Source organism: Acomys minous, assembly GCF_964271855.1.
Source record: "Acomys minous genome assembly, chromosome: 18".
In the NCBI taxonomy this organism is placed as follows: Eukaryota; Metazoa; Chordata; class Mammalia; order Rodentia; family Muridae; genus Acomys; species Acomys minous.
Window position 1 is genome coordinate 44598737 of NC_140501.1, and position 26965 is coordinate 44625701.

The window sequence follows — 26965 nt, forward strand, 5'->3', positions numbered from 1 at the left end:
TGTACCACCCAGTCTGGTCTTGTCTGCAGTGTTAGAGACTGAGCACAGGGCTCCCCACCTTCTCTAACTGAGCTACACCCCCAGTAAAAGGACTAGTCTTTATAAAGATCACAGACTCTCTTTAATATGCTTTCAAAATAAAGATATATTAGTGGACAGGAAATCACATCAGCACCAGCTGGGTGTGTGGTCGGGCATACCTGTAAACCTAGCACTCAGAGAACTGTGGGTTTGACTGTGAGTTCAAGGCCAACCTGGACTACATGGTGAGCTCAAGGTCAGCCTGGAATAAATAGTAAAACCCTGTTTTGCAAACAAAAAGAAAAGAAAAAATATCCTGGAATACAAAAATCAAAGCTAAACATTCAATAGTGATCATAAAAATATTGAATTTAATTTGGTTATTTAGGTCATATTGTAATAGATTCAAAAAAGAAGAAAAAAGCTTAACAAGTAAAAAAGATGGCAGATAAAGAGGAGGAAACCATAAAATGGTACATCAAGGTGGATTTAATTGGGAAGTTTATATTACTAACTCTTTAACACAAAATATAAACATTCTTTCAATACAATAGAAGTTAGGAAATAACTCTGAAGTAATTAAATACTTCAAAACAGGGTAGAATACCATATACATGAGCAAAATCAGTTGTATCAGCCCATTCTCCAAGAGGACAAATGAGCCCAATATATATTAGCATCTGCACAATGTGTATCTATAATTTTTCTCATTCTCAGCCCAAATATAAACGTGCAGAGGAAGATACAGCAAAGCCCATATATCCAGTTGATTATGGTACAGAACATGAATGAATTGAAAACTTAGAGATATGGTGCAGAAAAAGATCTAGAAAAACAAGAGCTTTGACTAACTGAGAAAAGCACATAAAATGTACCATTTCTATCTCTGGAGAAGGCAATAAGAAGTGCATGTATGTTAGCACGGTGGTGCACGCCTTTAATGCTAGCACTTGGGAGGGAGCGGCTGGCAGATCCACAGCCAGCCTGTTCTACAGAGTGAGTTCTAGGACAGCCAGGGCTACACAGAGAGCTCCTGCCTCGGAAAAAAACAAACAACAAAAACAAAACAAAACAAACGCACTCATGCAGACACACACACACACACACACACACACACACACACACACACACGCACACACGCATACCCCAAAAAGTTTGAAGATAAAATTGCATCTTAAAGCTCCATTATAATATTATCAATCAATCATGATATATCATGATCCTCAAACATTTGGATCAATCATGAGGATCAATCATGATCCTCAAACATTTAATAAAATGGAACAGATTCCAAGTTCCCTATGAACTAGCCAGTCAGAACCTGAAAAGAATGCAAACCTTTTTTCTCATGACTACGTGGTCTCATCTGACAATACAACCTCCAAAAAAAAAAAAAAAATCACTTTAACTTAACATTTTCTCCTGCACCATCACCCTCAGTGAACATAGGTTAGCTTTGTCCCCAGCATTCCTACACTCTATGTCTCTTCTTCGAACACTCCTTCCTGCCAAAAATAGTAACAGATCCCACCACTGCAAGAAACTATTTGTGATGGCTATTCTTGTTTGTAAACTTGACTATATTGGAATTAGCTAAAACCCAAGGGGCTGGGTACACCTCTGAGGATTTTTTCTTAATTGAATTTTATAAAGTGGGAAGACCCATCCTAAATCCAGATGTTTTGAGGTGAGAAGATCCACCTTAACTCTGGACCACACCTCCTGGTAGCAGCCTAGAGAAAGGACAAGAAGGACATGCTTGCTCTCACTCTTCCTTCTTTAGCAATAGATCCTGCTTCTTCAGGATTCTGATGTATATTGAATACCAACCAGCTGAGACAGCCAGCCTTGTGCACTGAACAACCACTGGATATGGAGATATATATATTCATATCCATATATATATATTCATATATATTCATTCCATCCATTGTACGCCTATTACAGAGGCTCTCAGCCTGTGGGTCTCAACCCCTACAGGTGCTGCATATCAGATATCCTACATACCAGATATTTACACTATGATTCATAACAGTACCAAAGTTAAAGTTATGAAGTAGCAACAAGATAATGTTATGGTTGGGGGTCACCACACCATGAAGGGCCACAGTGTTAGGAAGGTTGAGAAGCACTGCTTTAGAGAATCCTAATTAAAACACTATTTACTACTATATTTGAAGTACTGATCATCTGCCACCTCCTTTCCTGGTCTTCTTTTTATTATTATTATTATTTATTTATTTATTATGTATACAGTGCTCTGGAAGAAGAGGGCATCAGATCACATTATAGATGGTTATGAGCCACCATGTGGTTGCTGGGAATTGAACTCATGACCTCTGGAAGAACAGTCGGTGCTCTTAACTGTCACACTCCCACATTTGTACTCTTGCCAGTAAAAAGCTTCCCCCATACAAACAACTGCTTTTGCAGATGGCATAAAGAATGACTCAAGATTCACCTGAGGGGCTGGAAAGAAACTTGTTGCTCTTGCAGAGGACCATGGTTCAACTCCCAGCATCCATATGATGGCTCACAGCATCCATAACCCCAGTTCCAGGAGACCCAACACCCTCCTCTGGTCTCCTCTGGCAGCAGGCACACATGTGGTGCACATATATCCATCCAGACAAAACACTCATATACATAAACCAAAAATAAAACCAACAAGTCTTAAAAAAAAAAAAAGATTCAACTATAGGGTGATTTCCTAGGAATTTCTATTCCAGCTACTACTTGGACTTCCAAATTAAGGGGGAAATACAATGAAGTAAAAGATGTATTCTTTGCCTCAGACTCCTGCAGTGCTAGATTTTGTCCTACAAATACACTGTATTTTGGTAACCGGTCTAGAGTATAGAGAGGACTAAACCACGACACAAAAGGTGAAAGAATAAAATATCCATCTAGAATGAATCTTCCTTCTTCGGCTTCATAGGTTCTGGAATGAACATCTCTGGCCACTTGCTAAGGTTTGGACGAATGCCCCCCGGAGCCCCAAGACTGACACTGAAGGCTTGGTCCTAGGGTGGTAGTAGCAGAAGATGCTATGGACCCTTTAAGGGGTAAGGCATGAGAGGAAATCCCTGCACCATGAGGCAAAGGGGTGCTTTCAAAGGGGGTGTGGAGCCTGTCTGCTAATCTCTCCCTCTAACTCCACTTGCTGGTTTGTCCCACCCACTCAAGAGCCCAAAGCAATAGATCCAACCTTGGACATAAATCTCTAAAATAAAATTGCTTTTCTTCATAAGTATCCTATATCAGGAATTTCATTACAGTAACAGTTGATTAATACGTTGTTCACCTAAGAACTCCACTAGCAACCCACAATGTGACACTGCCCTCAACATTAGTAGTCACATATTTATGACTTTACATAAATAAATGCTTCCTATTTGCACAGAAGACAATGTAACTTAAAATTTCATGTGTTGGAGAAAAATACATAATCTGCAATACACCAGAAAAATTTTTTTTTCATATTTGTAACTCAAAACCATATAATCAACTGATGTGAAAGCTCAAAAATTTCAATCCTAAATGCTGAGTTCACAAGGAAAGATGAACACCACAAAAGAGTAGAGAGTGGATTTGATTTAAGGACAAAAAAGCATTACTGAGATAGATATGAATGCTTCAAACTGGAGGAGAAATATTAGACACAGAGAACCAGAATTGTAGATGCCAATGTCTTGTCAATCACAAAGACTGTAAACCAATAACTTATTAGTAAACTGGCTCTTGTCTGAAGATGTTCCTTCACTTGGTATTCAAATTATTCTCTGGTTTAGACTATCATCATCTACTTCATGTCTTTCTCAAATGCAAGCGCTACCATGCAGCTGTTTTCCCTTACCTAGTCTCCTTTGGAATACAATAAATACTTCACACTTTCATCATCTCTTTTCAACTTAAAAAAAAAAAGAAAATTCAAATTCTGATACATTAACACTGAGCCTATTAAGACAGAAAATTTACCTCAAATATGAGAACTACTCCCCTTCTTCAGGGAACAATGTAGTCTGAGCTCTGCCACATAAACACGGCTGAGAAAAAAGTGTGACAGAGGTAGCTCTTCTTGAATAAGTAATTATTGTTAGTAAAAAAAATATGCTGAGAATTCCCTTATCCTAAATATTTAAGACAGATATATTTTGGATTCAAATCTTGGAAAGTAAAAAAAAAAAATGTGTATATATATATATATATATATATTTATTTATTTTATATAATATGTAATACATAGATAATATATGTGATATCTTGAGAATGTGACCTAGGTTTAAATCCAAAATTCATGCTTAATACAATATAAATTAACACTAATTATTTAATAAAATGTATTAATAAAAGGCACACTATGCTTTAGTATTTTAAATTTATATTCACACATCAAACTGAGATAAGTGCGTACATCTCCAATCCAAGTATTAACCAGGCCCGATCCCCCTTAGCTTGTGATATAAGGTGCATCTGGGGAAGTATGGACAGAGTATACATCTCAAAATAAATGGTTAGTGTTCATTCTAAATCACCAGGAAAGAGAAAGCAAATAAAGAGGCTGTATCCTTGGATTGATTTTTTTTTTTAATGCTGTTTTTAAACAAAATCTGAAACATTCTATTTTACCAGTGAAGATTCAGGAGCCAGATGCTGGTGTGAAAGTCTTCTAGCTCAAAGAGGCAGAGAAAGCACCCAGCTGACCTTCCTCCTTAACGGGTGTCCCAGAAGGAAAAAGCCAGTTCTCCTTCTCAGCACTGTCTCAAAAACCCTTCAAACTGAATGTCCCTCCTTTCTACTTCCTGTTCGTCTCTCTATCAATCCTCTTGACTTCCTCTCACTCAATTTTTTTTTTTAATGTCAACCGGTTGCTTGCTCCACCTCTTGACCTATGGTTGATTTTTATTTAATCCTGTTTACAATAAACTGAAAGCCCTTGGATTAAAGGTGCATGCAAGGGCTGAACCACACCACAACTAGAAATAGATTTTTCCATAAATAACACAATTTCAGAGTCCACAGTGTGATCAAATATCTTGCAATACCAAAACTACACGGAATATGTACAAACCTTTATTTACATTATTCCTAAACAATTCAGTATAAAAGCACTTATATAATATTTACACCATATTATGTACTAGAAGTACAGAGATGAGCACTCTGGGAGGCAGAGGCAGGTGGATCTCTGTGAGTTCAAAGCCAGCCTGGTCTATAAAGTGAGTCCAGAACAGCCAAGGCTACACAGAGAAACTCTGTCTCGAAGAAAACCAAACACGCCCTCACCCCCGGCCCAGCCCGCCCCAAACTGAATGTATGTAAGATGTGGCCATGTTCAAAGACAACATCATTTTCTAGAACTGATTAGAGTTTCTACACATTTGGGTATATGACCCACCCTCTATGGGTTGGTGTCAACTGTGTGTTCGATACAACTACATCATACCAGATGCTCACACTGAAACTCACGTTTCAGAGCACAGTGGTTTGCACACAAAGTCAGCTTGCTAAGTCTCCAGTTCAAACTGTCATCTGATACAATCTAAATAATTAAGCTGGAAGTTGTTTTAAAATCTATACACTGTGTTGCAAAATACTGTTGCTTGGGTTCTAACGCTCGTAATGCCAAATATTACATAGCAAACCTGAACACATAGCCAGAACCACAGTCGTTTCGAATTAGCTGAGCGACCAAATCAGACTTTTAAAACCTTAAATGCCAAACTTAGAAGTTCCAGTCTTTTCAAATTACTTCTTTAAAAGACCCACAAGCCAGGAGAGACTGCACACGCCCATAACTGTCAAACTTCAAATTAGCGTTAGACTCAGAAGAAAACCAACGTTAAGACACTGCCCTTCACAAACAAGAACCTACCAATATCATCTGCATAAATGTTGACCCCTACTTAGAAAACGAGACTGTCCGATCTACCTTCTCCTTTCCTTCCCTGCTTCTGATAGTTGCCAAAAGTGACTGCCCAGGGAGTGTGCAGATAAGGTAGCACTCCTACACTCCCACTAGTATTTATTACAGCCTGGAAAGAAGCAAGACCAGAAACAGTCAAAACTAAGCCTCTCCTTTCTCCGATGGGTCTGGAAGAATACGCGAAGAAGGCAACTCTAAATCCCGAGATCACACTGCTGCACCTTTTCACCGCACGTCAACGCGACCCACCGCGCCGGCGGACCCGAGTCCGCCTGCCCCGCGACATAGACTCCAGAATCACAACTCAGAGCAACACACACACAGATCGAAGAAGCACTGGGAGCTACTGCACGGGGTAAGAGCGGGATGCTCGAGCAGAGTTCAGACTCGCAAGGAGCAGAAGCCGAGAGAGGACGGACGGCAGCGCTGGCCTCCCCGCTAAGCCCGGCCCAACGCCTCTCCCTGTAGGCTCCCCGAATGCTTACCTCCTCTCCGAGCACCCTTGGTAAGCGCAGTGTTCAGGCGTCCCCGCCACCTCAGCTGTCCCCGCGCCCGGCCCCGGGACGACGACCAGAAGGACGCGCACGCGCGGCTCCCAGGAGCCGGCCCTCCGCAGGCGGGAGGACGCCAGGAACAAGGTGCAGCGGGGCAGCCGGGATCCCTCGCCAGGCTCCAGAGAGCTCGGGACACAAGAGGAGACTCACAGAAACCGCTGCACGGCAACGCGCTAAAACCGCAACTCTCCCAAGGCCGCTAGCTCGGCAGCATCTAAAGGCCGCCGGAAGTCGCGAGTTTGCCCTGCTCCTCCGCAGGACGGGCGGCTTCCGGCCTCCAGATTAGTCGTCATTAAGTCCCGCCCCTCCCGGGCTCCTCCCCCCCCGCGTCCCGAGGGCCGTGCGGAGTGTGTTCTTGTCGTGTTCTGTGTACTGAGGTGTGAGGAAGGAAACAGGGAGCCAGCTTGGGAGGGCTGAGAGTCTCAATTAATTGGCTGAGGTTCTCGTTTTTAACTGTTTTCTATTGCGTAAAGTGCCATTTTGTTACTGGCAGTAACCACAGCCTGGACGGCTTCTGAACTGCAAAATATGACATCCGCCCTTTCCCCAGCCTGGGCTGTCGCTGGTGCAAAAGCTGTGCGCGCGAATTGTGCTTTCAAGAACAGGAACAGAGATTTTGTTTTTGTTTTTGTTTTTAAATTTTGGAGTGGAAATCCTTAAGGTGCTTCATAGCGCCTTTGCTTTTGCTGCTTGGACCCGTTGATCTCCGTAAAGTTAGTGTAAGAGTTGCTTAAGAGGAGCTGGAGAGATGGCTCCAGCCGTTAAGAGCGGTTGCCGTTCTTGCAGAAACTATGTTTGGTTTCCAGCACCTACGTGACTGTTAACAACCTTCTGTAACTTCAGTAACAGCCGGGTCAGCGCTTTCTTCTGGCCTCTGATGGGTTCAGCAGAAACCTGATGCTTAAAATCACGCAGAAGCACACACATAATATATATGCACACACACATACATACATACTTAAAGCTGCTTAAGATAGCTGGTCATCATAAATCAAGGGGTGGGGGTACCAGTTTATAATGAAAAAAATAAAAGTTAAATTATACATGAGCCATGGTCACTCCTAAGCTCAAAGTATTGCGCATTTTATTCTCCAACAAAACCAAGGAAACTGACTAAACTTAGAAAGAAACAACAATTTAGTGTTGCTGACATCGGTGAAATAAAAATAACGGGAGCAGAGGCAAGGCATTAAACGTTCCTGATGACGTGCCAAGCTATTTTAGAGACTGCAGCCAGAGCTTCTGTACAAGTGGGTTTGATGTATCTCTCAGGCAGCAAGAATCCGTATCTGCCTTTATCTCGAAGTTCAATCGTAAATGAATATTTGATGCCCAAATCATAGATCCAGTCATCGGAACCTCCAGGAGCTAGATCTAAAGGAAGACAAAGAGATGACTTTGAAATACATTTATTTCAGATCAATTAACATTTTATTTTTTGTAGAAATGAAAATAATTTTGCTTTCTTTTGATTGCTACCTAAATTTCTAATCCGAAAATTGTGGACATGGAAAAGAAAACATGTTAAGAAAGAATACAACCTTAATCCTGTCTGGAGATGGTGGTGCAAGCCTTTAATCCCAGCACTCAGGCCACAGTGGCTGGTTGATCTCTTGAGTTCTAAGCCAGCCTGGTCTACAAAGTGAGTTCCCAGAAAAAAGAAAGAAAGAAAGCAAATATTGCTGAGAACTCACCAACAAGTTGACCAAGGAGTGATAATTGCTAAGAACATTTTAGTGCATTTCACAGTACAGGCATTTTCTGACTTAATTTTAATTACATAAAGTCAAACAATTCCTGCTACTATTTTGTGGGATTTCTAGAGGTAATTATTGTAACATTTCCAAAGGTATCATTACTGAGTTTGAATCTACATCATTTTTAATGCTTTTAAGGGAATACAGTGTAAAACTACATATGATTGATTCAAATAATTTTTTTGATAAATAACTTAGTTTCTTTAGAGTGAGCACCTTATTTGAAAATCAATGTTTATTACTTCAGAGTATTTTCTAGAGTTAGAATTACTTGACTAAGGTTGTATACCCTTCATAGTTACCACACGTGTTGTTACCAAATACTATTTAAAAGACTGCAACTTATTTCTCCCAGCAGGGTGTGAATACACCCACTGCCAACTCCTGCACCATTGGCAAGAATCATACATCCTGGCAATTTTCTGGGAATGATAATGATGATGATGATGGTGATGGAGAAGAAGAAGAAGAAGAAGAAGAAGAAGAAGAAGAAGAAGAAGAAGAAGAAGAAGAAGAAGAAGAAGAACAACAACAACAACAACAACAACAACAACAACAACAACAACAAAAACAACAACCATAATTTTTCTTTGATTTAGATTTCTTTATCAGTGATTTGTATACTTTCATATATTGTTCATTTTTAGAGTTTGCTATCAATTTCTTTGATCACTTTTCTACATGGTTAATTTCATATGTTGTTTATAAGAACAGTATTAATGTTATCAGATCTCTGTTAAGGGGGAAGTTTTTCTCAATCAAGTTTTAAGCATATGGCAGGGTTTTTGTCCTTTAATATTTGATCAGTTTGGCATAGATTTCCATGAAAGATGTGTTAATAACTCAATTCAGTTTTTATTCTTAATGACTTTGTCGGTTTTTTTTTTCACAGAGTTGATAAATAGTTCAAGTAGTTTGAAATGTCTCTTTATGAAATACCAAGTGTCCTTATATATTTGAATATCTGCTGTGCTCGTTAGTCCCTTCTAGTGATCTGTCTCTTCCAGGCTCGGTTCCACACCCTCCTAATTATCCTATGTTTATAACATGCTTTAATACCTCGAGAGGGAGCAAAGCGTCTCTGATTAGCCTTATTTTCAGCATCCTACAAATTCTTCTACCATATGTATGCTTCCAAATAAACTTCAAAATTATGTCAATGTTCATAAGGTTGCATCGAATATACAAATCTATTTGGGAAATGTTCAATATTGTTCACCCATCACAAAGCACATAGGCTTCCTTCAAGATTTTTTAAGTGTTCATGCGATTGCATCAATTACAGAAATCAATTACAGAAAAATTTTAATAGTGTTTTCTTATTGCCCAAAACAGGTAGACTTCTCCTGTCATTTGTCTTTCAGTAAATTTTTTATTTTTCTGTAGTTGCAAATATTTATTGTGTGTCTGTGTATATACATGTACCCATTTAACAACCCACATGCATGTGTACATATGTATGTATGTGTATGCATGTACACAAATATGTTCATACATGTTGTGGTAAGCAGATAAGTGTCTCTCTTTCTGTGACTATGTACACATGTGCACATAAATATTTCCATACACATTGTAGCAGTCAGTCAGATCTCTCTGCCTCTGTACTGTGTGTGTGTGTGTGTGTGTGTGTGTGTGTGAGAGAGAGAGAGAGAGAGAGAGAGAGAGAGAGAGAGAGAGAGAGTCTCATTATATAGCCCAGCCTGCCTTGCAACTAGTTTTAAGTTTTCCTCAAGCTAGTGATTTTCTTGCCTTGTCCTCCCAAGTGCTGAGATTGCAGGAATGTACTGACATACCTTATTTTACTTTTATTTTCTGCCTGGTTACTTCTACATATACGGTATTTACATTTGTATATATATTTAGCACTTGGTCAACTACCTTGCTTAAAACTATGTTATTAATAGCTTTGATTGATGGTCTAAAGTTTTCCAATTAAAAATATATAATGTACAAAGAAGAACCACTTTACCTCTTCCTGTCTATGCTTAGACTGATTGTGAGATTTGTTTGCATTATATATGTGTGTGTGTGTGTGTATATATATATATATATATATATATATATATATATATTTGAAACAGAGTCTCATGTGGCCCATGCTGGCCTTAAACTCTCCATATAACCCAGGATGTCCCTAAACTCTCAACCCTCCCTGCTTCCCCCTCCTGAGTGATGGGGTTATAGATGACTTATGCAGTATTTCAAATATTTTTAAAACATCCATCAGTAGTGGAGGTGTTCAGCCATCCATAAGTATTTCTGCTAATTATGATCAACAAATGCCTAACATTTATAGTTCCATCCTTTATCCTGTGTACACACACACACACACACACACACACACACGTACACACACACACACATACATCCTAGGTACATGCATGTGGAAATTCCCTATGTCAAAAAAGGCAGCATGGGTCAGCGATACCAAAGGACCGACGTTTGTGGCCCAATCTGACAGACAGCTCCAGGGACCACTGCAGACCAAGGAAGAGAGAGAGCCTGAGTGACCTGCTACTAAAGCATTTGGTTCGTACAGCAGTACTGAAAGGAAGCAACTGTTGTTACAAGCTTGCGTCAATCATATTCATTAAGTAAGACCATGGGCTTTCCCTATATTGTCTCAAAATCTTTTTCATGCCTTTATATAACATATTACACTGTCGTCTGGCAGCTACTGAACAGTTTTCCAAAGAATGCCACCTATAGAGAGTCACCTTGCCAGGCTACCTTAGCCACACAGCTTCTCTCAGCTACAAACTTATAGGTCTCTTTTATTTTCTTTACATCGCTGAGTGAAATTGTGCTTTATTTTACCATTCGTTTGCATCAGGAGTAGGCAAGGCTTTTTTTTTTTCTTTCTGAAAAGCGATTAGAGATAGTTTGTGTTTTGTGAGCCATCTGGTCTGTGTTGCAATTATCTTGGCTGTCATGAAAGCTGCCACAGATACTATGCAAATTAACGAGCATGGCTGTGTTCCAATAAAACTATTCATGGAAACAAATATGAATTTCATATCATTTTGATGTGTCAAAATTTAAGTATTTACATTTTTTTGAACATTTGAAAAAATAGGAAAAGTATTCTTGTTCGAAGGCTATGAAATTATGTGGTGACCTTGGCTTGGTCAATGAGCTGCAGGTTGCTGACATTTGTTTACATGTTTGTTTTCTGTTCTTATCCCATTTTTAGTAGTAAATTCCTCCTAGATAAAACATTCCAGCAACATGCTCTAGGGTTCCAGTTTCCCTGAGCCATCTCCCAGGCTGGGGTGGGTTTGGTCCCTCCTTTGGTCTGTTGTCAGTTCCCCTGTCTGGAGTGAACAGACGTTTGTTCCTGTCTCCCAGGAACTGTATTAGCCAACGCCCTGTCCTTCGGCTTCAGAAGAACAGAATCAGAGCCTGCCAGTCCACTCGGGAGTTTCTCAACAGATATCTCCCAGCAGAAATGGATCAAAGGCATTTGTTGCTCTCACTATGAGTCAGGAAACAGGCTGCCATTAAAATACATGCAAGGCAAATAGCATCTTCTAGATGTTTATATCACATGATAGCTCTTTTGACCTTGCCTGGCCTTTTCGTTTTAATTACTTGACTACTAATTATATGACCTCAACTATGTAGAGATAAGCTTCATCTCTTGAATATCACTTTGGCTTCTTCTTCTTTTGTTGTTGGTGTTGGTGTTGGTGTTGGTGGTGTTGGTGGTGGTAGTAGTGTGTGTGTGTGTGTGTGTGTGTGTGTGTGTGTGTGTGTGTGTGTGTGTGTGTGTTATATCTGAATGTGCACACACACCTGCGTATGGAGGCCAATGGAGCACATTGGATGCCTGCTCTACCACTCTCCACCATATTCTCTTGAGACAGTCATTAAAGACACGGGAGCCAGGCTGGCAGCCAGAAAGCCCCAACAACCTTCCTTCCCGCCCTTGCCCCAGCACAGTGCTAGGGATATAGGTGCATGTGGCCTTACCTGTTTTTGTTTGTTCACCTGTTTGTTTTAAACAGGAATCCTGGAGATTCCAACTCATGCCCAGCCCAGTGCATTTATCAGTCAACATGACTTTGTTCGGCATAGTCACTGGTTAAATTATGCTTCTGTTTCTAATATTAAAATTGCTTCAATATGACCCTGTTTAAAGATTAGATTTGGAAGCCAGGCATGATAGTGCACACCTTTAATCCCAGTACTCGGGAGGCAGAGGCAGGCAGATCGCTGTGAGTTCGAGACCAGCCTGGTCTACAAAGTGAATTCAGGACAGCCAAGGCTACACAGAGAAACCCTGTCTTGAAAAACCAAAAAAAAAAAAAAAAAGATTAGATTTGGAAGACTAAACCTATACTAGAAACCAAACAGCTATCTCTGCTGTGTCTCATGGTTGAAGCTTCCCAGAAGATACGTTGTCCTAAGAAAACATGCCCTCAGTCGCAGTATGGTTGTCCAGCATACACAAGGCCATGGGTGTCATCCCCAGAGCTGCTGAGAGAATTGCAGAGATGGGGTAGAGGAGAGAGAGAAGGGAGGAGAGAAAGGGGTGAGGAGAAAGAGGAGAAATACTTACATAAACTTTCTGAGCCACTGCCATGTGTATATCTGATGTTTTTATTAATTCTTTCAATCGCACGAACTGCTTCACTGGCCACTAGCGACTAGAAGCAATAAGATAAAGATGGTGGTCAATTTGAAGCTTTGAAACAGGAGAGTTTGAACTTTCTAAACAAGCATAAGCACATTAGTAAACCCAAGTATATATGTAAGAAGATTGGGTTTATCCAAAGAGTAACTTAAAAAAGAAAAAGATTTTCAATTTATGGCAATCACAATTGAGTAGCTTTCAAAACTAAACTCTGCCAATGCTTTGAATGTTTTCTTTAATTTGCATTTTAAAAATCTCACACGACTTTTCAGGAATTAATTTATTATGTAAAAGGAACTAGATATTTATAATACTGGGAGCTATTCCATTCCTAGACAAAATTATCACTACACTTTAAATTCCACTGCTCTAAGGTGCCCACAGGCACCCACTGAACACATAATTTGCTTCTCACAAGCTCTATTGTGTATCTGTCTAATGGCTTCCAAAGACTCATCAACTGAAGGGTCTTGCCACTAATATAAAGTAGGTTCTACTACAGGTGATTCCAACACTTAGAAATGGCTTCTCAAGTCCCCACTTAACACTTGTCTTCTAGCTAGCATCACGGCATTCACTAGCATTCACTTAAGGATGAAAAGGACTATCCACGGCTACTGTGATATGCCAGTTTCTCATGTAAAAAAAGAGTTGTTTTTAGGAGCCAGTGGGATAGTTCTGTGGGTAAGTTAGGCTACTTGCTGTCAATTCTGATGACCTGAGTTTAATCCTTGCTACCCATCAGTAGAAAAGAACCAACTCCTGCAAATTGTCCTCTGACTTTCATATGTGTGCTATAACATGTACACTTGTGGGTGTGTTTGTGTGCTCAGGTGTGTGTGTGTGTGTGTGTGTGTGTATGTGCTTCTTTGAATGTTGACAGAATACATACTAGGTAGTCATGCTGATAGCAACTACCAAATCAGGTAAAACCAGACCAATTCTACAACTACATCATGGTCAATATCCTCTTATTTCTCTCCACACAGTGCAAACAAATAAACTAGTAAATAAAAACACATAACAAAAGTGATAAACATTTCTTTAAAATGTTTCCTTTGAGGATAAAAACCATAAATATCAAGTAAGTTTTTATTTTAAACAAGCTATTTGCAGAAAATGCAAAAAGAAATACATTTGTTCTTAGTAACTGCCAACCTACCTAAGAGGCTATACTTTATTCCATTAAGAGAGCCAGGGAACAGAGAGGGGCCAGTAAAGACAATCCACTAAACAGGGCACTGTTTAGGTGCCAATGCCAGGGCACCCACACTGTCTGGAAAGCACCCGGGACAAGGGCTTGGCTAAGTCTGAGTATAGACCAGAGGTTCTTTACTCAAGTGTTGGTGGCGACTCCTTTGGGGCGGTCATACATTAGATAATCCTGAATGTCAGATATGCACATTAGAGTTCATAACAGCAGCAAAATTATAGTTATGAAGCAGTGACAAAATAATCTTCTGGTTGGGGACCACCACAACATGAGGCACTGTATTAAAGGGTCACAGCATTAGGAAGGTTGAGAACCACTGGAGCAACCCATTGAGAGTCGTCCTGCATCCTTTACACCTATCAATCCAAACAGAGCATCCGGGACCAAAAAGCAGTAAGAAGATAGCAGACTGCGCTGGCCTTCTTTGAGCATCCTGTTTTGTCTGCTACATTCCAAACAGGTTTGTCTCAGTGTAGACACTGATGGCTCTCTGACAGCACCAACCCTTGGGGAGTTAAAAAGGGCAGTGCTTAGGTAGTTCCCACTGCTGGCACCCACATAAGCGAGGGGCTAGCAGTTAACCAGAAGCAAGCTGTCCTGGGAGGTTAGCGACCACTGTGTCACCCCACCATCCTCAGCTTCCTGCCCTTGCTAGAGATCAGGTCAGGTGAGTAGCTCCCTCCTGGCTTCTGTGTCATCTACCTAACATAAGGAATCCATTCTCTGGGAATGCAGTTCCTGTCCTCAGCTTCACGGCAATGCTAAGAATTCTCTTAGAGAATCCCAACCCAAGCTGATTCCTGGCAGAGTTAGAGGGTAGAGAAAAACACCTACCTATTGTTCTGAAAAGGGAAAAAAGTTTGCCCGCCTTTTTCCTTTTTCTTTTTCTTGTTTTTACTTCCAAGATGCTTGTGAGACTAAGCAGCGCTTACCAGTTCCTCGTGGTCCTTGCTTTTGCTTCTGTTGTAGGAGTAAGGAAACAGGATTTGTTGGGAATATGAGTGCATACTGATGTAAGCTTTAATGTGGTTGATATTTCTTCTCAGGAAGTCAGCCACTGCCTTCACCTCTGGCTCAGACTCCGGGTAAAGTCCACAGTAGGTTTCAGAGCAGGAGAAACTGGATGCACCTTCCTCTGTAGAAAAACGGTTAATGTGACATTGTCAGAAGATGTGTTTGCTCCTCTGTGCTTTGTGACCGATTCCTCTTATATCAATAGTGCAGCAAACTCTGAAAGATGGATAAGGGGGCGCGCTATATAGAGCATGTTTCTGATGCCCATAACCATCTGTGTTTCTTCTGAAGTCAAGTATTCACAGCAAACTTGCTAAGACCATCCTAGGCGGGTCCCCTTCACTGCCTAGGTCAGGCTTCATGGATCCTGAAAACACAACCAGGGATGTCTCAGGAGCTACTTGTTTCCAAACTTTTGGTTAAATGAGGAAAAATAAACTGAATTTCCTTGGTAACTATAAATGATTTTATTTTTGCTCTTAGTTTAAAAATCAGCATAGCTCATTAAAAAAAAAAAAAAAAGAGCCCTCAAGTGGAAATGAGACCTTGGAAATAAGTTTCCAGGTCTTTTTTTATAGTTAGAAACATGGGCTATGACATACAATATGACCATGATGTTTGCTACCAGAGTAAGATTTATTAAGTACTTTGAGAAGCCATAATATGTATCCCTTTGTATGGTGGCCTGGGTGATGGCTTTTCCTAGTTGTCAAGTTGACTACACCTGGAATTAACTAAAACCCAAGGGGCTGGGTACACCTGTGAGGGATTTTTCTTAATTGATTTATTTAAATCAGAGTGTGTGTATGTATGTGTATATATATATATATATATATATATATATATATATATATATATATGTATGTATATATATATGTGTGTGTGTGTGTGCATATGTAAATATACATATTTTTTTCATTCTATCAGCTCTGTTCCTCTAGAGAACCCTGACAAATACACCTGCCTTTCACCACTTCTCCTTTGTCCCCAATTCACAGGAGTGGAGCCCCAGAGAACCACATTTTACCCAAGTCCCATGTACATGTTTTCAGCATGACAGATGACTGAAGTTCTTGTTTGTACTTTCTTACAGGGTCATGCTACATAGCTGAGTCTGACTCTGAACCTTCTCTGGAGTGCTGGAATTACAGATGTATACCATCTTTCCTGGCCCATACATAGTTGTTTCTTTCTTTCTTTTTTTCTTTTTGATTTTATAGCCCTGGCTGTCCTGGACTCACTTTATAGACCAGGCTAGCCTTGAACTCACAGAGATCTGCCTGTCTGCCTCCCAAGTGCTGGGATTAAACATGCGTACTACCACGCTTGGCTTCATAGTTGTTGGGTGCAGTGGGAAGAAAGGGTGAACTTGCATCTGTCCCCCCAAGAGTAGACTGTTTCTATGACACAAGTCCATGCTCACTGAGACGTCAACTCATTCAAGCCAGAGGATGATAAATTACCATTGTGCTTATTTAATATTATTTTAGATATTTTTATCATTTCTTAGTATTTTATATTACTCATGAAAAAAGTGAACTTGTTAAGAATGGCAATATTTGAATGCAAAAGAGAATATTTTCAAACACTACAAAATAGGCTGTCCCTTCCCCTAATCTTTGTTACCCTGATGATGTATTAAAGCGACACCTCTGATAACTTCCTTAGCATTCTGAGGTTTTTTGTTTTTTGTTTTTTTAGAAAGTAGAAGAGATCCTTGTTGAGTCTTTAGCCTTAAGTGGATCAACTATGTCAAGGGACAGGAAATACAGCGGCAGGGGCTGAAGAAAGAATACAAGAACCAAGGGACTGCAGGCAGAGCTTTGAAATGCTGTGCCTAAAAACACTGACGCAATTGGCGTGCTCCAGCAGGAGGAAGCAAGAGGGAGGAGGAGGAGGTGGGAGGGAGGGAGGGTAAAGAGAGAGAGAAAGAGAGAGAGAGAGAGAGAGAGAGAGAGAGAGAGAGAGAGAGAGAGAGAGAGGAGGAAAGTAGAAGAGGAGATAATGAAAGAGAGCCACACCTTCAGGGCAGTTTGGGAAGAGGGAGAGGGAAAGTCTAAGATGGATATAATCAAGATACATTGTCTCTATGTGTTAAGATTATCAAAGAATAAATAAAACTTAACTGGTTCAATTTCCTTATTTAAAGACAAGCCAGCAGCAGGAAAGAGAGGTCGAAGTGGTTTGCTGGCTCCAGTCAACAGTCGCAGCACTACACTGACTTCAGACATTTGTTACTAAGTGATTTCCCTGCTTTAGTCAGGCTTCCCAGTAATCACTTTGAATTCATGGTGGGGTGGGGGAGGGGCCTCCTTCCGCCATTTTCATGAAAAGATGCAAAAAGCAAATGCTTACCACACCAGTGTCTGGAAGCGAAGTTCCTATTCAGGTCTGTGCCCACGCAGTGGTTGCTCTTGTGGATAGAACGGTTCTTTCTCCACATCCGATTCTAAAGGAACCAGGAGGCTTACAGGTTAGCATGACAGACCATCCTGCCAGAGCATCCCGTCTCTGCCACAGCCCCGCCTCCAGCCAGGTCCCAGTCACACCCACTCAAACTGTTAGCTTGAGCCAAACAAAATGATGCTATCTCATGGACCACGATCTATACAAGTATAAAAACTCACCTGGCTCCATTCAACTGCACGCTGGCCTTCTTCTTTAGCATCCTTTAAACTAATGTCATGGGAAAGCTCATTTTGAACTCCTTCAAAGTAAAACAGCTTGTCTCTCAGCTCAAACTGTGAGATGTGCATCTCAGCCATCCCCCTGTACTGTCCTGGTTTGGGTTGGTATGTGTTGGCTGGTTGGTTGGTTGGTTGGTTGGTTGAGACAGTGTCTTACACTATAGCCCAGGCTGACCTACGGAACACTACTTAGCTGAAGCTGACCCCAAACTCCCATCCATCCTTCTGCCAACTACTGGGGTTACAGACATGAGCCACCACTGCAACAATGAGTTGTTTTTTTTTTAAGCGTTTATTTTTGAGATGCATGGTGAAGTGTTTATCAATAAAATAATGATGCAGTGTCTCAGAATTTCTTAAAAACATGATGGGTGAAGTAGAAGGCAGGAGAGGGCATAAATGAATCATAATGAGCCTTGAGTTTCGGGATGATTTGCATCTGTAGCATTAACAAGAAGCCCACATGCTACAGGTTTGGCTGCCAGCCTGACGCACTGTTGGGAGGGAGCGGAAGTGGATTCTAGCAGAAGAAACAGTTCCCTGCAGAGTGAGTCCTTGTAGGGGACGATGGGACATTGACTTCCCCTCAGTCTCACTCTCTGCTTCCTAGCCATCCTGACAGGAGGAATTTTGTTTCACCATGTGCTTCCAGCCATGATCTCCTGTCACAAGCTCCACTGACTGAAATTTCTGGAACTCTGGATCAAAAACCAACCTTTCTTCTTTCTAAGCGTTTACTCTCAGGTGTTTTGTCACAGCAACAGAAAACTGTGAGATGGATGCCTAGAGGGCTAGTGTGCAGTTGGTATGCGATTACATCTGTGTTTATGGATATTTGAAAATGTCCATAATTGAACACTTTCTTTCTTAGTAAAACCCTGTCGCCAAGGCCCAGGATTCCATGAATAGTTCACCCTGCCCCTCTGTATTTTCCATATTTTGCTTCTTTTGCCTTCACCCACCTTCTTCCACGTGTAGTCGTAGCCATCCACGTTCATCATTGGCATGATGTAAAAATTCACGTGGCTCATCAGATTGGTGAACAGCTTTTCTTTCTCGTAGAACTGAGTCACCTGCAGTTAAACCAAGCGTGTTTCGTGTCTCCCTTCAGGTCCTTCCAAGCTTGGCCTCAGTTTCAAATGAGATTTCCTCTCTTCCTAACTTACTTGACAGTTTTGCACAGCCCCTTAAAGTGACTGAATTATGGTACTCCAGTACCACATGGGCCAATGCCTTGTACAAAGCACCCATCCATGAGCCAGGCGCGGTGCTGCATGCCTTTAATCCCAGCACTCAGGAGGCAGAGGCAGGCAGATTGCTGTGAGTTTAAAGCCAGCCTTGTCTATAAAGTGAGTCCAGGACAGCCAAGGTTACATAGAGAAACCAAGTCTGGAAAAACCAAAATGAAAGACAAAACAAAAGAATGCCATCCATGCTATATAGATAATTTAGCTCTTGTGTAAGTATTTTTCTAAATCCATCTATTGCTTATTGGATTTGTTCACAGTGTCTGTTAACATGTTTATGTGGTCAAAAACAAGAAATGATAAGATAACAAATAAAAATGGAAAATACTCCGTATCTTGTACCTACATCTTTGCCTATTCCCTTCAGATACTCAACATGCTCCTGTATGACTGTGAGAGTCCTGGCACGGTTGCTTGCCAAAATAAAAGAACGGAAAGAAAGCAGAAAGTGTTTCTTAAATCTTCAAGTCAGAGGCAAAAGCTTAATGAAAGGGAGGAAAAATATGCATATGAGAAAAACCTCCTTTCAAGTAGTTGAGTGACCAGTTAAGTGCATTTCCTGTTACAGATTTGTGAGTTATGCTGATGTCATTTTCCAGGAGGAATGTAATATTCATTTTTAGAACAGCAACAGAGGAGCCTATTCCAAAGTAATAAGGAATGTTCCATTTTGATTTTTACAGTGTTCCTTTTTAAAAATATATATATATATTTGATGTTATGAGAATTGATTGGTGTCCTTAACCACTGAACTGTCTCTCTAGCCGCCTGTGCATTTTATTTTGATACATGTGGTATGATAACTTTCTTCATTGATTCACTTTCCTTTATCACTGATTCTCAATGTTAGCCCTTGAATTTCTTTATTCCACAGTGAAGGATCCAAAGAGATGGAGTGAGATTGTGAGTTTTAAAAACGTGTTTCTAATCGTGGTGTGGCTGTCCTTGATCCTAGAGCTTTCTGTTTACTGTGAACAAGTATTTGTGTTGTGGCTCAGCCCTAGCACCCACCTTTAATCCAAGAGCTTTCTGTAAATAGGATTAAATAAAGTTTACCCTAGGCCAAGTGTCAGAGCAAGCAACCAGCTGACAGTGACTAAACAGAAAGGAAGGACACTGAGTAGAGGCTATTTAAGACAGTGTGGAGGAGAAAGTGACTTTTCAAAGTAAAATCGACCTACCCAAAACATATTTTGAACCCCGCACCTTAGGAAAACTCGCACAGTGAGTTACAGCCCCCAACCCCACGCAGACTGTTTGAAAGTATTTGAACCTACTTTCTCCCCTGCACTGACTTGAGCTATTTTAAGGGCCAGTGACCTGGGTTAGTTTTTTAGGCCGGTTGTGCTGGAATTTCTTAAATGTTCATTCAGTGGAAATTAGTGACACAATTATTGACTTGAGTAAAAAAAGGACCCAGTGAGTACTATTAAGATAAAAATACTTGATGGTAAGATCCTCAAACCCTATTTAATTCCCTATATCTCCAGAGCCTATGCTCTCATAGTCAACTTATGAATATTTGTGCAATAAACAAGATCATCTTACAAAGTTTCAGGAATTGGATAAAGGGTAACTATGTAACAGGAAGAAAAGGTGTGTTGAGAAAGAACGGCATTAAGTGTAACTTTGCTAAGTGAATCATTGCCAGTATAAACTGGAGTTCCGTTCTGGCTATCTTAAGCTTCAGAGGTAGGTGAAAAAGAAATGTTCTCAACTTTCTTGCAAGTATCTTCTTTCTTGCCTGCCTGATGAACCCTTTATTAAAGCTATCCATCTTGTGTAAGGTTCAAGGCAACCAAATGGCTGGGCTGATGAGGGTCTGGTGAGTCAGAACCAATCTCATTTGGTCCAAATAGTTCCAATGATGGGTGGAAACTGTTCAGTATGCTTTAGGGATGCTGCAGTGTTGCTGGGTACCAATTTCCTTAGAAGCTCTTTGAAGCACAGGAAGTTCTAAAAGGAGGGTTATTAAGAAGACTCCGGCGGTATAAATCTCAGGAGTCTTAGAAAACCCTTGAAACTGATCAGATGTACAAGTGAGAAGTAAGCATTGCCAAGGGGTACAGATTTCTGGGGAGACACAAAGCAGATGAATTCCCTGGATGAGGATCAGACTAGCCAAGCTGCCTGGAAGAGACACTCTTCAGTGTGTAAAGCTGCCTGCTAGTTGTGCAGTGAGCTTTGGGGCTCCAGCTTTCGTGAATTGTCAGTCATGTTGGGGTGGACTTTCAGTGATAACAGCTACCTTTAGGTCATTCTGGCTCCTGGAAGTAACTCTTCACTCACAGTCCTGTCTGTAACTCCAGTATGCCCACTGATTCTTGGATGCTATCCTTACTTTGGCCTGAGGCTGCTTCCCTTTCTGGATTAGGCAGACATTTATTCATGTCTCTCCAGGAATAGTGTCATAACAAACTCAAAGTATTGGGGAAGGGAATTCGGTAAACCAGGTGATGGTGGTTGGGAGTGTTGCATTTGGTAGGACCCAGTGCAGGCAGAAACAGCTTCATGCTCATGCTTGATGTGTTCTGTTTGTCAGGAGAGATCTAATCAGTAATGTCTTAATTTTCTGAGTGGTCTGTTTTGTGTTATAGCCTTTATGAATACTGTTATCAAGGGGGTATGCACTTTGAATTTTCCAGTACTTGTGTCTTTGTGTTAATCAAAGTGGATGGCATTATATATAGGATTAGAAGCATAATCTTACTGTTTTTATTCATTATGGAGGCCTAGAGCCTTCCTACATGCCACTTTTAGGCCATACTCCTTGTCTTGTGTATGGCTTTCTCTTAATGACAATCCATTCTTCACGAGGAGACTTTTTTTTATTATGGCACCTGGAAATGCATTATCTGTTCTGTAAATGTTTGCCTCATGTTCAGTTCCCAAGGATGGGATGTGGCAAAAGATGTCCAGACAGTTCAAACCAAAGTGATGATTGATGATGATGATGATGATGATGATGATGATGATGATGATAATGATGATTAGGACTGAAAAGGCAGTTGCTTCAAATATGTTTTTCCTGCTTAGGAAGCTTACCACCCAATAATATGTTGTTTCTTAACTATCATTCAGTGTGGGCACTACAGTTTTCTAAGCTTCGCTTGTAAAACATGAACCAAGAATTTCAGGATGATGTGGGAAAATGTAGCTTAATTAGAACCCGGTTGATTCTGATTCTGGTGATCCCTTGCGGAAAAACACTGGCCCATGGGAAGTACCAGTACTTAGGTACTTACGTAGCCTACGAACCACAAGCAGAAAGCTGGTGAGATCCACTCTCTCGCATGGATTCCACAGTCAATCCATATGGCATTTTTGGCTGTTTGTTCCTTTCCTGAAACCTGCATACACACACATACACACACAAACAAGCAAACAATAAATAAATAAATAAATTACACAAACAACATATCCCCATCTTTTCTTTCTTTTACTCCAACCTTTCAATGGACTTGCTGCATATGCACTGTTCTCTTGAAAATTTGCAATGCAAACTGAAAGGCTGGTGGGATGAAAGGGGAAGTTGCTTGGGTCTGATGCATGTGTGAATTGGGAGTGATTTTGAAGTCAGGTCTGTTTAAGTCCTCTGGCCCAGGACTACATAGGCAGGTAGACAGAAAAAGAAGCAGAGACTTGCTGCTTTAAGAATATCTTTACTCCTCAGAGGTAAATGGTGTTTGCTGGTGGGCAGTTGTCCATGGGAAGGATAGAGACTTCAGAAATACAAACTCCCTAAATTTTCCCCATGGAGTACACTTTTTGTGCACATATTATTTCTCCACTTCTCCCCCAAAGGATGAACACATCACCATTTGATTCATACAACTGGTACCATTAGATTAGGGACAGGGGCTTTGACCTCATGCACAGGATGGAGGCCTAGTACAGGGTGTCAACCCTGTGGAGCAAGAACAATCAGTTTCACACAGTGACCTCTGAGGTCTTTAGAAGGATTCTCGAGGTTGAGCCAGATAAAATCCCAGTGTGATTGGAGGAAAGGCTCAGGAAGTCCCGCCTTTAGCTGAGGAGGAAGTTGGCAACTGATGGCCGCTGAGGGAGGGAGAGGTAGTTTTCTCCAGGAAAGAGGCCCCTGAAAGTCTACCATGCTCCAGCAGATGGACCTATATCCATCCACATATGGGCAGCATTAGTGTGGGGGGGGGAGGGGGGAGAGAGAGAGAGAGAGAGAGAGAGAGAGAGAGAGAGAGAGAGAGAGAGAGAGAGAGAGACTCCTACATTGATATAGATGGAGATAATTACCTCTTTTCTTCTTCTTTTTGTCATTCTACATCTTCAATAATTTTTATCACTTTTCTCCCTTATTTGCATAACCTGAAATTATTTTTGCAACTAACCTTCAAAAATCAAATTCCCTCCCACAGGATTCTGCGGGCTGAAAGTGAATAGCCACATGGGGCATGGCCGAGCAGAAGCTGCTGTGCTGCCCTACTCTCTCTCCTTACACGGTTTGGTGGCTCCGCTCCTACTTTGGTTTCAAAAGCTCGGCTTCTGTTTGTCCAAGCACAGCTCTCTCCCGGCCAATGGGAGGGAGGTAGTGGTATAAATAGAACAAGGGCTTGAGGAGTAGCCCAGGCTACTCCCTTCATCTTATGAGTGTGGCAGCTGAAGCCGCGGAAACAGGAGGTGCAGATTCCAGAGCTGCGCTTCACAAGAATAAACTCATTACTCAAGGGGAAGAAAATTAAAAGTACTTTATCCCTGAGTCACTGGATATTACAGTTAAGAAATGCTTGAAATAAAAATACTTTCAGAACTCGAGGAAAAGTGGAACTAGGTCATAACAAACACCGTTGGAGAGCGAATCTCCCCCTCTAAGTGACTCTCCTCACGTACCTTTAAAACGTAAAGTGGGTGCTTCTCATATGACGATCCAATGAAGATTTTCTGGAGCATGTCAGGATACCGTTCAGTTATAACTTCTATCCAAGAATAGATCTATGTGAGCAGAAGCCACAGATTAGTCACGGGACAAGCAAGTCAAAGGATGCCCCCGACACAGGAAATAGGCAGCTTCCGCACAGACAGGTACCGTTCTCTGCTATAAAGGAAGTGAAGAACCGAAAACCGTTGGGATGGATGGGATATTTCCCTTGCTGAAAAGGAATAAAAGCAGAGTTTTGATAAGTTCTAAGGATTAGGGAAAAGCTAAAATAGCTCTAAAAAGCAGAGAGCACAGAGTTAATCTTTCAAATGTGGCCTTGGACATTACTGGCTTCGATTTAATTTTTATTTTATGTCTATGAGTATATGTCTGTGCACCACTTGGATACCCTTGGAGGCCAGAAGAGGGCATTGAATTCTTTGAAACTGGAGTTGCAGACAGTTGTGAGCCACCATGTGGGTGCTGGGAATTGAAGCCAGGTTCCATGGAAGAGCAGCTGGTGCTCTTAACTGCTGAGCCATCTCTCCAGCCCAGACATTTTTTATTCATTTTCTAGTTCTAAGGATAGAATTCTGGGCCTTGTACATGATAGATGGACATTCTCCCACCGAGCTATACTTTAGGCTTTTTGTTGTTTTGTCTTTTGAGACAGAATCTCACTATATAATGCAGGCTGGTCTTGAACTTCCTCCCTCAGCCTTCTGAATGCTGAAGTTATGGTCTTAAGCCACTATCCCTTACTCCAGAGGGTTTTGGTTTTTTCTTTTTTGTTTTTTTTAGAGCAGTGGTTCTCAACTTGTGGGTCACAACTTCTTTGGCAAACCTCTCTCTCTAAAAAAATTTACATTACAATTCATAACAGTAGCAAAATTACAGTTATGAAGTAACAACAAAAATAATTTTATGGTTGGGGGTCGCCACAACACAAGGAACTGTGTTAAAGAGTTGCAGTGTAGGAAAGATTGAGAACCCTGTTTTAAAGTCTCATCACATTGAGGCTCTGTATTGCAGTCCTCCTACCAAGCGTCCTGGAGCTCACATTATGGGGCTTAAAAAAAAGATATTCAGGGCAAGGGAGGTTACTGTTGCTATAGTAACTGTTGCTATAGTACTGTTGCCAAGCAAGTGTGAGGACTTGGGTTCAGATCACCATCACCTGTGTAAGAGTTGGGCACTACAGCCTGCATGTTTAATCCTAACACTGGGGAAAGGGCAGTATGTTGGGAGGGTTGTTCACTAGACTCCTGTCTCCTACGTTTCTTATCCAGAGCCGATTGTATCTGAGGAAAGTCCAACATGGATTAATCAGTGTGGTAGCCCTGTTGATTCAGCAGATTTCTTCCAACAGACTTGCATCCAGTCAGCTTCATTGATGAGCTTACTAGACCTTCTTGGGTGGAGGTGACCATAAGTAGGAGAAGGGAAGAGAGAAAAGAATTTCCTGAGAGTAATAGCACCACATTTCCCATGTGTCTCTTAGAAAGGATTTGGAGAAGTTTAAAATACTTTCTGAAAATGCCACGGTGACGATACACTGTATTTCCCCAACTGGAACCAAAGAATGTGACTGTTGGAGCCCGTCCAACTGCTGTCTTTAAAAGAAGGAGAGATTCAGATGGAAGGGGACAGGCGTGAAGGTTCAGAGAAAAGCCACACGTCCTGGGTGGTTTTATGTCAACTTTAACATAAGCTAGAGTTATCTGAGAAGAGGACCCTCAACTGAAAACAAGAGCAAAAAAACCCGCCTCCATCAAACGGCTGTAGACAAGTATGTAGGGCACTTTCTTCCTTTTGAACTGAGAGAATGGTCCAGTCCACTGGGCGCGGTGCCATCCTTGCACAGGTGGTTCTGGGTAGCATAAGAAAAAAATCCTTTTCTCCCCAAGTTGCTTGGTCACGACGTTGATCACAGCAGTAGAAAGCAAACTAGAACAGCATTTGAGGACCAGGAAATAATTGTCTACAAGTCACAGAAAGAGGCCTCAAAAGGAAACCAAAAACCTGCCAACACTTTGACCTTGGACTTCTTGCCTTCAGAAATATGACCAAATAAATTTCTAGGCACTCTGTATTGTTTGCTATGGACTCCCTAGCAAATGAATGTAGTCATGGTGTTTGTTTGTAAGACAACATAACTTTCCGGAAAAAAAAATTTTTTAATGTATTTTGAAGTCCTCCTGTTTAAGGTCTACCCCTCTGCCCATCAAGGTCAATGCAGTGGCATCACACTCATCTTCTGTGTTTCAAGCCACTTCTACCTAGCTTCATTGCATCAAGTTTGTCACCCATCACTAGTGACAGGTGCTAGGAGGAAGTGGCCTATGTAGAATAAATAGCTGTAGGATGCTAAAGAGAAATAATTCGGGGGTGTGACAATATAACACCCCCATCAATCAGCCAGGCATATAGGCTCTAGAAGCAGACTGAGTTCTGCATTAACCAACTGGAAAGAAACAGATGATTTCAAAGATCAAATATAAAACTGATTCTTGTTACCCAAGTTTAAGATGTGGCTTCTGCCAATTTTTAGGCATCTAATCAAAGACATCCTGATTTAAAGGTTCCTACCCAGAAGGATAAAATGCATTCATCTGTAGCATTTTAATATAAGTGAATGCATCACTTTAATTATATGAATTAAATGAATAATCTAATGATTATTCATTAAGGATACAATTCAGGTAATGGCTCAAAGATACATGAGCGATTGCAGTAATTTTACCAGTTTCAGCATAGCAGTCTTATTCTTTTATTTTCCGTTGTTATTAGCATTCAATATTTTCTTCAGTATTTTCCCCAGAGATGCCAGCGACACTTAGTCTTAGATCCGCATGCCTTTGTAGAGCCTGTTTATCAAGTATGGGGGCAACCTTCCCAAAGGATGAATTATCACCATTTAATCAACCAAGTGTGATTAAAAAAAATAAGCCCTTAGTTGGTCACGATTCCTTGAAACGGCAATGCTGGCCACATGCAAACGGCCCCTTTGAGGAGTGGC

The 26965-nt window shown here is 41.0% G+C and overlaps 2 protein-coding genes across 5 annotated transcripts in view; both read right to left on the reverse strand.

Moving 5' to 3' along the window:
- The window catches only part of ZC3H13 (zinc finger CCCH-type containing 13), a 67465-nt gene extending 60691 nt beyond the window's left edge, over positions 1-6774 (reverse strand). For 3 of the 4 annotated variants that reach the window (XM_084767442.1, XM_084767441.1, XM_084767444.1), the window contains exon 1: positions 6433-6773. The gene's annotated coding sequence lies outside the window, so the exon portion shown is untranslated. Of the gene's footprint in view, positions 1-6432 lie in introns of all 4 variants that reach the window. The other variant, XM_084767443.1, reaches the window with a different exon arrangement.
- An 817-nt stretch (positions 6775-7591) lies between these two features.
- The window catches only part of CPB2 (carboxypeptidase B2), a 34403-nt gene continuing 15029 nt past the window's right edge, over positions 7592-26965 (reverse strand). The window contains exons 5-11 of the mRNA XM_084767449.1: positions 23919-24020; positions 22301-22405; positions 18771-18881; positions 17477-17570; positions 15040-15242; positions 12820-12907; positions 7592-7875 (exon numbers count right to left, since the gene is read on the reverse strand). Of these exons, the coding sequence (XP_084623575.1) occupies positions 7691-7875; positions 12820-12907; positions 15040-15242; positions 17477-17570; positions 18771-18881; positions 22301-22405; positions 23919-24020 (888 nt within the window). The 3' untranslated portion in view covers positions 7592-7690. The remainder of the gene's footprint in view (positions 7876-12819; positions 12908-15039; positions 15243-17476; positions 17571-18770; positions 18882-22300; positions 22406-23918; positions 24021-26965) is intronic.